Below are 16,069 nucleotides of genomic sequence, written 5' to 3' on the forward strand. Positions count from 1 at the left end.
TTGTGAAGATGAATGTTTTACCTAAAATGCTCTTTCTTTTTCAGACTATTCCTATAATTAACACCTTAACTTGTTTCAAGCAATGGAAAAAGAACATAACCAAATTTGTTTGGCAAGGGAAAAGACCAAGAATTAAATTTAAAAATTTAACAGATGCTAAAGAAAGAGGTGGTCTTACCCTGCCAGATTTAAGGTTGTATTTTGATGCTGTTTGTTTGACGTGGTTAAAAGAATGGATAACATTAAGAAATCCCAGAATACTTGATCTGGAAGGATTTGATAGAAGGTTTGGATGGCATTCATATCTGTGGTATGATAAAAGTAAAGTGCATAAACATTTTCTTAATCACTATGTAAGGAGTCTAATGAGAGTGTGGGTAAAATATAAAAAATGGTTGGAATTTAAAACTCCATTATGGCTATCCCCGATTGAGGCTTTAGCACGTAAAGAGATAAATATGCAACCTGAATGGGGTACCTATAGGGATTTGTTATGTTACCAAGAAAAGGGCTGTAAGTCAAAAAACCTAATTGAAGTACAAAATTTGGTTAGTAACTGGTTTCAGTAACATCAGTTAAATGAAATCTATAAGAAGGATCTTAAAGTTGGATTTGAGGATCAAATGTTGTGATTTGAGAAGGAGCTGTGTGAAAATGATGAAAAATTAGTTTCTAAGATGTATAAGCTGCTGCTTCTGGAGGAGACAAGAGATGAAGTGGTTAAAACGACTATGATAAAATGGGCTCAAGATGTGGGTCATAATATAGATATGGCAGCTTGGGGAAAATTATGGAAAATTGATTTAAAGTTTACTGCATGTTATACTTTAAAAGAAAATTATTATAAGATGATGTACAGGTGGTATTTGACACCCAAAAAATTAGCATTAATGTATAAAAATGTTCCAAACAAATGTTGGAAATGTGGACACTGTGAAGGAACTTTTTTTCATATGTGGTGGTCTTGCCGGAAGGCAAAGGCTTTCTGGGATATGATATATAATGAGTTGAAGAAAAAATTTTAAATGACATTTCCTAAGAAACCAGAATCCTTCCTGCTGAGAATAACGCAAGGAGAGTTTTCCAGAAGAAATTTAACATTTTTTATGTATGCAACAACGGCAGCCAGAATAGTATATGCGCAAAAATGGAAGAACAATGAAATGCCCTCAAAAGAAGATTGGCTGATAAAAATTTTGGAATATGCTGAGATGGCAAAACTTACAGTACTGATAAGGGATGAAAACTTGGAATGTTTTAAAGAAGATTGGAAACCATTCTAACTATACTTAAAGAACTATTTTTCTAATATCGATTTTTCAGCAGGGTTTGAAATTTAGTAATAAATAGCAGGTCGGGTAGAGTAAAATCGATTTTGTAATGTGTAGGTTATATGCTTTGAATTATTATAGCAATGGTTGATTGTATAGTTAATGAATCGCACAGATTGGTGAGCGGGAAGTCAATATTTACTTAATTAGATGTAATGGGATTGTTAAGATATTGTGAAAAACAATAAAAAATTTAAAAAGCAAAAGAGAGCGTCTTCATTACAAGCCCCACCGCCCATTGAGGTCATCTGAGGAGATCCGTCTCCAGTTACCGCCAACTCATTTGGTGGCTACACAGAGACGGGCCTTCTCGGTCGCTGCCCCAAGATTGTGGAATGCGCTCCCTGCTGAGATACGATCCTCCCCATCTCTGCCAATTTTCAAAAAACAACTGAAAACCCATCTTTTCACCCAAGCTTACTCAGCATCCTAAATTTTGGGGGTTTTAAATCTGGTTTATTTTAAAATTTAAAACCTGATTTCGGGGTTTTTAAATACAGTGGTCCCTCGACTTATGAAGTACTCGACATCCGAAGATTTCGACATACGAACGACAAAAAATACCAGAAGTCGTTGCCGGTTTAGATGCGGCTTCCTCGACCTACGAATTTTTAGATGCGGTTTCCTGGACCTACGAATGTTTCCGGACCTCCGTGGATGCGCTTTTCGACTTACGAAAATTCCGATCTACGAACGTGCGTTCGGAACGGATTATCTTCGTAAGTCGAGGGACCACTGTACTATAATGGTTTAATTGTTTTAAAATGTTTTAAAATTGTTAGTTGTTATATTGTTTTTAATTTGTTTTAGCATTTTTCTGTTTTAGTGGTTTGTTTTAACTGTAAACCGCCCTGAGCCATTTTGGAAGGGCGTTATATAAATCAAATAAATACATACATACATAATTTATTTTTTGTCTTTTTTGATGGCAAATGCAAGTAACCTATCTGACTAGGAACTACATATGTCAAACTGATTTGAACTTTTTCGCCACTAGCTGGTAAAGTACTCAGATCTGCCTTTTTGTTAGGGATCTAGTTATGAAAATCATTTATGAAGGACCTTAATTATAGACTCATGAACTGCTGAAATGCTGCTGGGCAGCTTCTAAGTCCACTGGGAAGCTAGTCATGTTTATTGTTTCTAGAATAACTTGTTCAGTGGGAGAAGAGAAAGAAGGAAAGTATTAGTTAGGTGGGGGCTGGCTATGGGAAGGGGAAGAGACAACAAGCAAAAATTTGCTAGATGGTGATTGGGGATGATAGGAGTGATAGTTCAACAGCAGCAGGAGAGCCTCAGGGTGGCCACCTCTACACTTGCTTGCTATACAATCCGATGATCATTCTTAATTTTGTGATCTTTTAAAAAGGCTGTTAGAAGACTTGGCTACAGCAGCTGAAGAGCAGAATGAAGGACTGCAATATTTACCCTGGTGTCAGCAACTGAGGAGGAGGAGGAGGAGGAGGAGGAGGAGGAGAGAACATTTCATGGAAGATTTAAGTGCCAGCCCTGTTGTCAATGTGAGGTCTAGCATACACCAATACATCGGCTGCAGGGTTGTCACTTTGATGCAGAGTCACTGTCATCTTATGTATAATGATTGCTCAGGCAGCAAGCGCCTCTGTTACAGAGTCACAGTTTATTTATCGGATGAACGTTAAGATGCAGCATCTGTTTTTCAGCATGAGTTAGCAAAAAGGAAAGGAGGGCGGCACCAAAAAATGGCTAGGCAAGCAAAACTGGAGCAGAACCTCAAAACCAGTACCAAAAAGAGAAAGTTCAAAAAGATAGCCAGCATGGTGTAAAGATGGGAGTGTCAGACTAGGACTGGAGAGGCTTCAGTTCAAATCTCTGCTCAGACATGAAATCACTGTGTGACGCTGGGCCAATCACAATCTATAAGCCTAACCTACCTCACAGGTGGTTGTGGGGGGAAAAGACACAAGAGGAGAGAGTGGGGTTTTTTGTTTTGTTTTGTTAACCCATTCATTGATCCTGGCCAGCTTTTGAATAGTGCTTTAGTTACTTTTATTCCAGTCCTGGAGTAGAGGTGTAGCAAAAAATCAGCCAGCAGCGAGAGCACTGAAGGCAGACTGCACTTGCTTCGCTGTAAATAATGCTCTGTAAATAATATCTATCTCACTAATCTATTAATATTCCTGATTCAACTCCACTGCCTTGTCCTTGCACACCAGAACTCTCCCCTCTGGGTTCTACAGAGAGCTCTTTACAATGCCCTGAGCTTCTCAGAGGAAGTGTGAGACAAAAAACGTAACAAACAAATCAGCAGCATAGGGAAGCTGGAAGCGGCCTAGGTGTGACCGCCGCGGCCCCCTTGCCCCGCCCCCGCATCTGACATCAGATGCAGGGGCCTAGGTCTCACAGAGGCCATTTGCACATGGGTGGCGGTGAGCAAAATGGCCACCGCGCCAGATGAAGGCCCGAACAAGCCCCCAAAAGCGGCTGAACGGGCCATGGCAGTGATGACTGAAGCTGGTGGTGGGAGGGGGAACGTTTGCGGATCCCCCCCCCCACAGCCTAGAGGAAGCCCCCCGAAGGTTAAAAAAAGTTTTATTTTTTTAAAAAAACCGCAAACCCACCCACCCCGCACCGAACCAGGGGAGGGTTCTAAGGGGTACCAGACCGAACTGGTCTGGTCAGGTTCGAGTCCGGTCCGGACTTGAACTGAACCGGGCCAGCCGATTCCATGCACATCCCTAACTGCCACCACAGAGCAACCAGGGCCCATCTTGCTCTGAGGGGAGGAGATAAGCAGAAAGAGATAGGCTGGGGAGCTGCTACCATCCAGCTCCTTTGTTCCAGCTGAAGTGGCTCCTCCCTCTCCCCCTGACATTGCCGCCACAGAACGGCCAGCAAACATCTTGCTCTGAGGGGCGGAGAGAAGAAAGAAGTGAGACTAAGGCCATGTAAAGATGTAAATGTGTGGCTTGATATATTGTTCTTTATTCACGTTTTGTGTAAACTGCTTTGGGAGGTTCACCTGAAAAGCTGTATATAGCACTTAGCAATAGCAATAGCACTTACATTTATATACCGCTCTATAGCCGGAGCTCTCTAAGCAGTTTACAATGATTTTAGCATATTGCCCCCCCAACATTCTGGGTACTCATTTTACCGACCTCGGAAGGATGGAAGGCTGAGTCAACCTTGAGCCCCTTGGTCAGGATCGAACTTGTAACCTTCTGGTTACAGGGCGGCAGTTTTACCACTGCGCCACCAGGGGCTCTTATAAAGGATATAAAGGATAAATAACTATAACTATATAACTATATAACTATATTATATATATATATATATATATATATATATATATATATATATATAAATAAAACTATCTCTCTCTCTCTCTCTCTCTCTCTCTATATATATATGAATATGATAAGATCTCAAAAAAAAATATCTGATTTTTACAGTCATGGACCAAGACATACAACATAAAATCTAATAAACAATAAAACATACAACTTTAAAACGCATAGATCTTCTACAACTGATAATGATATAACAGAATTTAGCTGTAATGTAAGATACTACATCATCCAGATCCGACAAAAGAAAATTTACAAGAGCCTCATCAGATGACCGCCGCCCCCGACCAATCTGTGTATCAACGGGGAGATCAATTGTTGTCTAAGCTCATGATAGAGCTTGCAGTGGAGCAAAATATGCGCTCTAGTTTCTACGTCACCGCAGGGACATTTTCTGTCTTGTAAAGGAAGGTGCAGATATCTCCCTTCTACAAGAACTGAAAGAATCGCATTAAAGCGAGCTCTCGAAAAGGCCCATGTATATTTATTAACAGATATAGAGTAAAAATAACAAGCTGGGGCAAACCCTTCTCTCGTTTTTAAAGGTGTAATAATAGTCAGGCAAAAGAGCCTTTTCAGATTGCAGTTCAGTATCTTCAGATCTTCTCCATACTGCCTTCTTTGCTCCAATTAATCCTAAATCTAATAGAGCAGGAGGATTTAAACCCATGGAGGTAAGTTTCTCCAAAATGGTAAGAGTCCATCTGGGCTGTGGATCAATCGATAGGTACAATCCAAGTCCCAATGGATTGAGGTGAATTTTTAGCGAAAAATTAATAGCTGACAATAAGACCCTTGCTTCAATTTTAATTAGACCTGCTTCCTGACAAATCACTGAGTTGGGTGTACTTCTAGATGCACCAAATAAAGATCTTTAAAATGATGTTTGAATCCTTTCAAGAAGCATACAATCTTTAAACGGGCATAGCTGAGCCCCGTGCAGCATTTGAGCAATTGGTTCAACTACAAATAATTTAATGGCAGCTGGTATGTGATAACCTCCCTGCGTGCGAAAAAAATCTCAGAATAGCAGACAAGGAATGCTTAGCAGCATCAGCAGTCATCTTAACATGTGTAGACAAGGAACCATTGTAACGGAAAGTCACCCAGATATTTATATTGAAAAATCCCATCTTTAAAGCAGCTATAGGGGTGTTCCAGTTTTGATTTGAGCAGTAATGGCTTGGGGGAATTGCTGCAAACCTGCAATAAGTAATATGAGAAGCAGCCCAAAGGGTTAGAAATTAAATCAGGATGTCAGCTTTGTACAGTATGCATACTCTTGTCCTGTAAAATATATAAGAAATAACCAACAATATTTAGGACGAAGGATAAAATGGTCATGACCTACCCCAAGAATCTGACTGAACAGCAAAGCATAGAGTGGGTTGACTGACCCATTGATGGCTGCTCCAAGGGATCCAAAGACCATATATGGCCATTCTGGGGCAGAGTATTTCAAGATTCTGGCAGCATTAGCAGGTTCTATTTTTTCCTCCTTTTCCTCAATCAAGTCCTAAAATAAGAAGTGCAAAAATACTGAGCCTCCAAAAGCATTCCTTCACTCATAAAACCTTCTAATAGCTGTGGCACGCATTATCAGAGGCACTGAGAAGCAGACTCGGAGTGTCTTGTGCTTCTGTTAGCCATGCTCTAGTTAGACTACGGCAATGCATTCTACATTGGAAGCTACAGCTGATGCAAAACAGAGCAAGCTGAACTAACCAACCCGCTGGTTGGTTGGAATATAGCTAAACCAGTTCTGAAGGAAAATCATCGACTTTCTACTCATATCTAGTTACAATTCGAAGTACTAGTTCCAAACTTGAAATCCCTAAGTGACTTGAGGTCCAGGTACCTGAAGAACTGCCTCCTTCCATGTGAACCTACCCCCGCTAACTTGGCAATTAACATGGTGATTCTCTTTATTTAGCAGGGGGAGAGTAACTGGCCCTATCCACCCCCAGCACAGTACCTCCAGTGACTGTTGCTGGTGTCTAGCTGATGTTTCTTTTTAGATTGTGAGCCCTTTGGGGACAGGGATCCATCTTATTTATTTATTATTTATCTGAGCCATTTTTGGAAGGGCAGTATGGAAATTGAATATAATGATGATGATGATGATGATGATGAAGAAGAAGAAGTAATATCTTGTGTGTGAACTGCTCCCCGATAAATTGCAGGGACTTCGGGGTAAATTTGGCTGATATGTGAATGCACCCCCTCCATTCCGGAGGAGATGCGAGTTAAAGGTCCCATGTGAAAAGCTTCCAGGTTATCACTTGGTATTAGTTACTCTTTTGTGGATTTTATACTATTCTGACGCTCTAGGAACATAGGAAGCTGCCTTATACCGAGTCAGACTATTGGTCCATCTAGCTCAGTATTGTCTACACAGACTGGCAGTGGCTTCTCCAAGGTTGCAGGCAGGAGTCTCTTTCAGCCCTACCTTATAGATGCCAGGGAGGGAACTTGGAACCTTCTAGATGCAAGCATGCAGGTGCTCTTCCCAGAGAGGCCTCATCCCTTCAGGGGAATATCTTACGGTGCTCTGGTTCTAAAGTGTTTATTTTATCTTGTTTGATAGTTCACATACTTTTCCAAACTCTATCAAAGCCAACTCAAGGACTCAGATTCACCAGAACAATGTCTGCCCCTTGTCTACTGAGCAGGTGACTCACAACGTTATAAACTACAGTATGAAAACTTCTTCTCCTTCTTGGTCCACCCTCCTTGCAAAGGAAACTTTACCTACATGACAAATATTCCCTTTGAAGGTTTGCCTGCATATTAAATCCTGCTTTTATGTTGCTCAGCAGAAACCTTATGAAAGGGTTTCTCTTTCAGTTTTCATTTAATAGGAATTAAAGAAATGCATCAGCAGCAGAAAAAGAAAAAAAAGTGAGGGTGTTTATCTTTAGCCAATTAATGACTGACCTTTTTAAATAGCTTAACATCTTCTTCACAATGAGTTGAATGGTCTGCTGCAATTGATATTGGATGGTCAGGTACTACATTTGATAATTGAGATCTCGAACGCTGTCGGATGGAAGCTCTATGAAACAGAAAAAACCCAAGATTTAGTCTATGATTGCATGGAATATAGTAGAATACAATGGTACATATTCTGAAATTTAATTTCCTACTGCTGTTCAGTTGTTATTTCAGTTTGTATAATTACCCTGGCCATGTAGTCCTCTCTTATGGGTGGTTTATCAGTGGCTGAATATAATGTGTGAACTGGCTTGGAATCAGGTCTGCAAGTTCTATATGTTGAGATTCATGTCTGAATCTCAAAACACATGTATATAGCACATTTTCTCTCTCTTCCCTACCCACACCTCAAAGGCACAAGAAGAAAACAGAACTATGAAAGGGTCCCCAGAGAGACACAATTCCATGAGTACAAAAGTTAGCGGTAAAATCCAGAAATGCTTATGCTCTCTCCTAATGGATTACACAGCAGTCGAGAAGAAAAGATTAGCAGTGTCTTGTGAAGCCTGATTATAAAGCACACAACAAGACCATTGTGAATGGAACTATATCCGTGCATTATTGAACAGTAAAGATTATTTTTGCTTTTGAGGAATAGTGCTTGAAAGTCTATTTTTCAGAACAAAGCAGAAAAGAATACATAAAAACAGAGGTATTGTTCATAATACAACCCTGTCCAAAAGCCTTCTTTGAGAATAATCAGGTTATAGCCAAGCACTGGTGAGATCTATTTTAGAAGAATCTCTATAGAAATCAGATTTATGAGACAAACCAACTTTTACTTATCCATGACTAGTCAAATGCCTCTTTAGGCCCCCCTGGAAAATATCAATTCTCAGTGGTGGGGTGATTCTCAATAAAAAGGATCAAACTTCCCCAAGTGCCTGGTGAGACTAATCACTGAATGCATATGGCTGAATTTTACCATGAATATCTTTTGCACTAGCAGCTGAAATGAATTTAAATATTAAATACTTAGATATTTATTTATGCCAGCCCAAACAGCTGGGCTGGTTTTATAGGAACATGGTGATTTAATTTGCCTCCTCTCTAAAAATTGCAGGATAAAACAGGATTTTAAGTCTTCAACACCAAGAACATATGGAATCCTCTTCAGACATATAATACAGATGAGATGCCATCACAACCAATGTCTTCTCTTTTACAAGATGGTCTCTATTCACTGTTTTGTTTTTTGTCAATGTGTCAATGTTTCCTCATCTAGGTACTACAGGACTGTGTGAAACCTTCTCTTTTGTTTCAACTGACATTTGGAAATAAAGTAGCATCATATATTCAGGCCACTTATTTGCAAAAGCAGATATAAAGTTTTCACATGGCCAAGATTGCCCAGCTTACTGCTATTTTATATGCTTGTTCAGATCCTAGTACAATTCTATATTGTTCACCATTTAAAGGCACAGGGACTTGACTTACCTCAAACTGGACTGATAGCTTCCCCTACTGAAAGACTGCACTTTCTCAAATTTTGGTTCAGATACTGGAAAATATATCATAGACATTCATTAGAGAATAAGAGAAGAAAATCAGTCTTTTTATACTCTTTTCTAACTAATTCATTTATTATGCAGCAAGGAAATCTATCGGAAGGCTGAAAGTCTTTGAAGGGCTCTGTATTAAACTTATATCCAAATCACTGAAATTCCCTTTTGATGATTCCACAATATGAAAATTGTGATCTTAACTTCAGTCTTTTTTTCTTTTCTTTTCTTTTCTTTTTTGGAGATGGTTTTTAGGGTCTTGGGTGTGCTTTCTTAACCAAACATCTGGCACAATTCACAAATGGGCATAACTATAATTAGGCAAGGGGAGACAGTTGTCTGGGGGCCCCAGTGCCTGGAGGGGCCCCCCAGAGGCACCTCATGTGACTCCCCATTGCCCCCTGCCCAGCCCCAAGGCCCCTCAGCCACTTGCCCTGTTCGCCCTCTCTCCTGCTTGTCCTCCTGGCCAGCAATCTAAGCAGCCAGTAAGCTGCTAGAGCTCCTTCTCTCTCCGCCTCTCAGCTGACTGGTGGGTGGGTGGGGCTTCCAGAGAGGCCTATGCATAGGCCTCTCTGAAGCCTTAAGCTCTCCAGCCAGCAAGGAAGGAAAGTGGCAGGCAGAGTGGCCAGCGCTGGCTGCCTTTTACCCATCACAGTTTTCTACAGACTCTCTGCCCAGCACAGACAAGCCTTTGCCTGCTTAGTAATGGAGGTATGATGTGAATTCCTTTTTGTGCTCCCCCTCCCCCCCATATATAGGGATCTGCTTGCCATGGGGCTTTGATATGGCAGCGGGGTGGGGGGGAGACTGAGAAGTCTCTGAATATTTAATTTGAAACAGATTGGAAAATTTGCTGGCTTTAAAAAACACAACACTAAAAAGTCCTGTAAGTGGTTTCATGGCAGAAAATTACAAAAACGTCTGGAACAAACTATATATATATATATATTCATTTATAAATGCACTTATGTTCAAGTTGTTTTGCAGCCCAGAAGTTCTGAGTGAGAACTGTGATGTGTTGTGCTTTTATTTTATTTTATTTTTCTTTAGAAATGCCAAGCTGGTTGGACATGTCCAAAATCCTCACTCACACTATTTACACTGTACGTCCTCTGTCAGTATGATTCTGTAATGATATGAAATGTTAAGGAGGCCCTGCACAGGCTGATTTGCCCCGCACCCCACTAGGGATGACCCTGCTTCTGAGCACCTGCAGAGGGTGGTTTTTATCTCAGTACAGTGAGAGACCACAACCAGCCCTACTTCCACATTGGGGAGCCGGGAGAATGACTTTTAGGACAGAGAACGTGTCTCATCTCTCTTAAAATTTTACCAAGAAGAGGCAAATTCCTCATTCTTTCCCCCCCTCCTTTTCTCCTGAGGAATGGTACTAATTATTGCTCTTTTTTCTGTTTCTCCCCACCTGTCTTCCTTGCTTCAGTGGGATTTACTGGACTCCTATAGGGAGCAAAATATGCTGGGAGCACAAATTAGTTTGGTTTGCTTTACATCCCTGAGCATGTGCAACTGCAATCCTATATGCACTTACCAGGGAAGGATCTCAGACAGTTGAATGCAATGGAGTTTATTTTTAAATAGACATGCTTTCCTTGCTAGTAAGTCCTTTAGGTTTCAATGAAATGTACTTCCACCTAAATGTGGTTAGATTTGCTGCCCGAGGCTGCAATTCTCCACACACGTACCTGGGACTTTTACACACAACAGGCTTTACTGCAAGTTTACTGGAAGGCTTTACTGCAAAACTGAAGTTGTCCCAAAGAACCAACGCAAAATAGTGGATTTTTTTTTCTTACTCTGGATATAAATCAGGTTACACACTAACGAGCAGTGAAAAACCTGAATTGTCTGTGAACTGTTCTCCAATAACTCGCAGGGACTTCAGGGTAAATCTGGCCAACATGTGAATGCAGCACCTCCATTCCAGAGGAGAAGTGTGTTAAAGGGCTTTAAAAGCCCCATGTGAAAAACCTCCTGGAATCAAACTTTACTGAATTTGTTCAGAATTCTGAGAAAACATACATAGGCTCACACTGCATGGTTGAAGGTCTCCTTTGCTAATCTGCAGCGAGGGGCTCATTTTAATAATTAGTGTTTTCAATGCATATCACTATATATTGTGAAGTGTGCATGTGTGTATTCAGTGAAATGTATTTCCAGGCAGCATACTTATTTTGAAATATCAGATTTAAATCCTTGGGGTCTTGGGTGTGCAGAGGCCCTGGACTTGGCGGGGTGGGTGGCATTTTAAAATCTCATCTCTGGGCCCACTCCAACCTTGCTACGCCCCTGGATTCACACCACCCTGACATAATCCCACATCTGCTGTCTGCCCACGTAGCAGATCACCAGGCGTGCATGCAGGGGTTATGTAGGAAAAGGAGCTGTGTGGTTATGAAGAAACCCACAGTGTTGGAACAAACGGAATTCCTCCAAACTGAGAAGAAGCACATTCCATGAGCAAAGCTCTACTCCGGGAAAGTGCTTGTACCCATTCAGGGGAATTGCCCCTTCCTGGGCCCATCCTACCCCATGCCCAAAGTCTCCCCAACTCTCAGGAGCAGTTTTTCAGACAGCTCAGAAGGCTGCTGCGAGGAGGACGGGAGGGGAACGTTTGCTTGTGCAAGATTCCTTGTGTCTCTGGACAGAGGTGCTCTTACCCCTGGACTTCAAGGCCGAAGTCCAGGGCCTCCACAGCCCCTAGGGGGCCCCAAACCATCTTTAGTCTGTCCTGGGTGGTGTGGCCACCCGGCGGAGGCATGATGATGCTTAATTTGCAGGGGAGGGGGGCCTCCAAAGGCCTTTAGGTCCAGGCTCCAAAATTACCTAGGTGCTCCTCTGTCTCTGAATTTTTGAAGCCAACCCAATGTCTATTTCCTTCCCAAATGTGTTCCAAAATACAGACCACTACTACAACAAGCCTCAAGGGCAGATGCTGCACTAACAGCAAAAGAGAGATTCAGAGTGTTCACATGGTACATATCTGGTTGGGCTGGAGGACTGCAGATCTGAATGTTCCCCCACATCGAAAGAAGGTGATGTAGGTCACCCCCAAAGTTACCCACGCCTTAGTCATATCACTGCTGGATTGCTACAATCCACTCTACATGGGCTGACCTTGAAGAATATTCAGAAACCTTCGCTAGTGCAAAATGTGACAGCTAGGATTTTATCCAGAGCTGCCTACTGGGATCATATTACACCCATTCTGAAAGAACTGCACTGGCTACAAATTTGTTTCTGGGTCCAATTTTAGGTGCTGGGTTTGACCTTTAAAGCCCTTAATGGTTTGGGCCCTGTATATCTGAAGGGCTGCCTTCTCCCAAGGGTTTCTGCCCACTTGACAAGGTCATTGGAGGGGGCTCTGCTCCCTGTACGAATCATGAGAGAGGCATGGCTGTCGTGCACGCAGGACAGGGCCTTCTCAGTCATTGCCCCCAGGCTTTGGAATGCTCTCCTGGCTGGCATCCAATCCTCAACCTCCAGCACGGTTTTTAGAAAACAAGTAAAAACGTGGCTCTTCAGCCAGGCTTTTATATGAAAGTACAGTTTTTACTGCTGCTGCTTTGTGTTTTGCTAATTACTGTTTTAGATACGTTTTTAAACTTTTAAATAGATATATTTTAAGAGAGAGATAGAGAGATATATTATTTGTACTTCAAATTTGTATTTTAATTGTGCACTGTTCTAATTATATTGTAAACTGCTTTGGGATTATTTAATGAAAAGTGGTATATAATGGAACAATAAAATAAATTAAAAAAATATGATTGCAAACTAGAACATCAAGATGATGGCTAAATTATTTATCCTAATATACTAACTTTGTATTAATATACAAACTTTGTATTTAGAAGGAGGTGTTGTTTAGAGAAGCATTAATACTTGAGCTCCTCCATTTACTGCTTGAAATAGTGCAGCCCAGCACAAGCTGCCCTGCATCTGCTCTGGTCATTTATTTCATCTCCAAAACTGACATGATGAAGTGAGACAAATTTGGATGGAATAATTGAAATCAACAATCAACTACAATATTTCTTCTTACTGAGAAGTAAGCGAAGCACAAGGGAAACAGAGATCATGTATGTCCAATGTCTGTTATTTTAGAACAGTGTATAAGGTCCCGGAGATCTATATTAGAGGATTGCTCAGTCGCATAAGGCAAGATCAGCATGTAACAGCAATTCCATCAGAAATCTCAATTTTTCATAATAGTGGACCACAACTTGGCAAGCAGGCTTGCAGCGGGGTTCACAGAAATCTAGTTGAGGGGTCAGAACATTACACTAATTCTGCATGGAACCAAAGTAAAATTAGAACAAAGTTCCATAAAAGAGAAATGGGTTTAGTGTTAGTGAACTTTATCTTTTTCAAAAATGCACAAGAAGATACTTGCTTTGTACAGACGATTCAATGAGTGCCTTGTCTCCTTGACTCTGCAAAGTCACCAGAGTGAAATAAACCCCTTTTCGTTCCACCAGCTCCTCATGTTTCCCTCTTTCCACTGCTCTTCCATGTTCAAAACCAATGATGACATCGGCTGTTTTGATGGTAGACAAACGGTGAGCAATGGAGATTGCAGTGCGCCCAAGCCGTGCCTAAAGCAATTAGATACAAAGATAATGTGTGAAATACATAGGTTATGTATCAGTTTTCCTGTTAACATGGAGTACGGAACAAATCCTGACTGACAGATCCTTCTGAACATTTAGTTATGTATTTATTTAACATATTTGTATACCGCCCAAAATGCAAGTCTCGGTGCAAACAAAACAATGCAAACAAATAACAAGGTTAAAACATTAGGAACATAGGAAGCTGCCATATACTGAGTCAGACCATTGGTCTATCTAGCTCAGTATTGTCTTCACAGACTGGCAGTGGCTTCTTCAAGGTTGCAGGCAGGAATCTCTCTCAGCAGGGGTGTAGCCAGCCCGCTGGCAGCCTGTGTGTGGCCGCGGCAGGTGCCTCGATAGCCCCGCCCCCTGCATCTGATGTCAGACGCAGGGGATAGCCATGCCCCTGTGTCTGACATCAGACGCGGGGGGGGCGTGGTCTGGCTCCCGAACGGAGCCTTGAGGCTCCATTCGGGAGTTCAGAATCAGAAGCAGCTTAACTGCTGAAGGGGCCGCGTGGCCCCTTTGGCAGTTAGATGAAGGCTGGTGCTGCGTTCGCATTGTGAATGCAGCATTCTCCATTGTGAATGCAGAGCCAGTCTTAGCTCCTGAAGGGGCCGCATGGCCCCTTCAGGAGCTAGTTAGGCTGGTGCTGCATTCGCGGTGCCAGCCTTTGTTTAGTTCCCGAAGGGTCCGTGCAGCCCCCACTTGGGAGCGAAACTACTGCCCCCGCATCTGACCTCAGACGCGGGGGGCATGTCGGGGCTGCTCTCGTGGCCCCTGATTAGCCACCGGCCCGGGTTCTTTGAACTCGTTGGCCCAATGGTGGCTCCGCCCCTGTCTCTCAGCCCTACCTTGGAGAAGCCAGGGAGGGAACTTGGAACCTTCTGCTCTTCCCAGAGTGGCTCCATCCCCTAAGGTTAATATCTTACAGTGCTCACACTTCTAGTCTCCCATTCATATGCAACCAGGGTGGACCCTGCTTAGCTAAGGGGACAAGTCATGCGTGCTACCACAGGATCAACTCTCCTCTCTGTAATTAAAGATTCCTTTAATTGATGTGGGACTAAGATGCCACTGCAGTTCTTATTACACTCCAGTACCTAGGTTAATAAATAAAAATTGAATTACGGGGCGGGGTGGGGAGCAAAGGCGGCCTGACCCCTTTACCTCTTGGGATGGCCCCCTTTGTTACTGTTATTAGAAGGTTACAGGGCAGCATGATTTGGGCAGCATCAGAGGAAGTCAGGGGCAGCACTCGAGGATGTCCCAGATTCCTCAAGTCTCCCTAATTTTCCCCAGCTTTCCTCTCAGGGTTTTCCTTCTCCTTTTCAAAATAGGAAACAGTGCTATTTTTCTGTTTAAAAAATCAAATCAAAAAGAGAGGAGATAAGCACGTAGGAAACTGCCTTCTGCAGTCAGTCCATTGGTCCGTCTAGTTCAGTATTGCCTACTCTGACTGGCAGCTGCTCTCTAAGGTTTCAGGCATGAGTCTCTCCCTGCCCTATCAGGAGCTACAAGGGGTTGAACCTGTATGCAAAGCAAGTGCTCTACCACTCAGCTATGGCCTCCTCCCATAATTATAAATAAATTATATAAATTATAGTTATTATCACCCTCACCCCCAGCATGGAAAAAGAAAGGGACACTGGGGCAATGCAGAGGCAATGCAGAGGGAAGGGGCAAACTGGAAGCTATTCAGCACTAATCTCCCTGAACAGTGAATTATTAAGACAGGCAGTCTTCAAACAGGGAGGTGTTCAGTTTAAAGGCCTGAAAAGTCTCATTAGCACTTTATCTGTCCTCACTGGACATGCTAAAGCTGCAACTGTGTTTTGTTACCAAAATATCATCACAATTTAGATCTGGGGGGAAATGGGAGGGGAATGCAGAAATCATCCAAAGTCAATGATCTGAGCCCTATTCAGACATTATTTAAAGTGACAGTGTACATGGAAGCGGGTCCGGAAGTCCCACCTGGTGTGTCAATCAACCCTCTTCATCATGCTACTTCACTGCGCTGCTCACGGTTATGCTGGCGTTGCAGAGAGAGAGAGAGAGAGAGAGAGAGACACTCTGTAAGCATGATGGTGGGTGCTTGCAGATCACAGAAGTGCCCACCATCACAATGACAGAGTTTTCCTCTGCAGACACCAGCTTAACTGTGAGCATTGAGGCTAAGAGGGGTGAGTGACACGCTGCACATGCTTTTGATGGTGTGACTGTGAAGACCATCACTTTAAATAACATCAGATGAGGGATTTGGAAAATATCATGTG

At 42.3% G+C, this 16,069-nt stretch overlaps 1 protein-coding gene across 9 annotated transcripts in view; it reads right to left on the reverse strand.

Annotated features, from left to right (window-relative positions):
- ABCB11 (ATP binding cassette subfamily B member 11) overlaps positions 1–16,069 on the reverse strand; it is a 159,875-nt gene that overhangs the window by 36,860 nt on the left and 106,946 nt on the right. For 8 of the 9 annotated variants that reach the window (XR_008310313.1, XR_008310311.1, XM_053264897.1 and 5 more), the window contains 4 exons: positions 13,571–13,772; positions 9,092–9,155; positions 7,598–7,715; positions 6,012–6,176 (listed from right to left, as the gene is read on the reverse strand). Coding sequence is in view for 6 of the 9 variants with exons in the window: in XM_053264897.1 (XP_053120872.1) it covers positions 6,012–6,176; positions 7,598–7,715; positions 9,092–9,155; positions 13,571–13,772 (549 nt within the window). In the remaining 3 variants the exon portion in view is untranslated. Of the gene's footprint in view, positions 1–6,011; positions 6,177–7,597; positions 7,716–9,091; positions 9,156–13,570; positions 13,773–16,069 lie in introns of those variants that run through there. The other variant, XR_008310316.1, reaches the window with a different exon arrangement.

This window comes from Hemicordylus capensis, chromosome 1 (genome assembly GCF_027244095.1).
Source record: "Hemicordylus capensis ecotype Gifberg chromosome 1, rHemCap1.1.pri, whole genome shotgun sequence".
In the NCBI taxonomy this organism is placed as follows: domain Eukaryota; kingdom Metazoa; phylum Chordata; class Lepidosauria; order Squamata; family Cordylidae; genus Hemicordylus; species Hemicordylus capensis.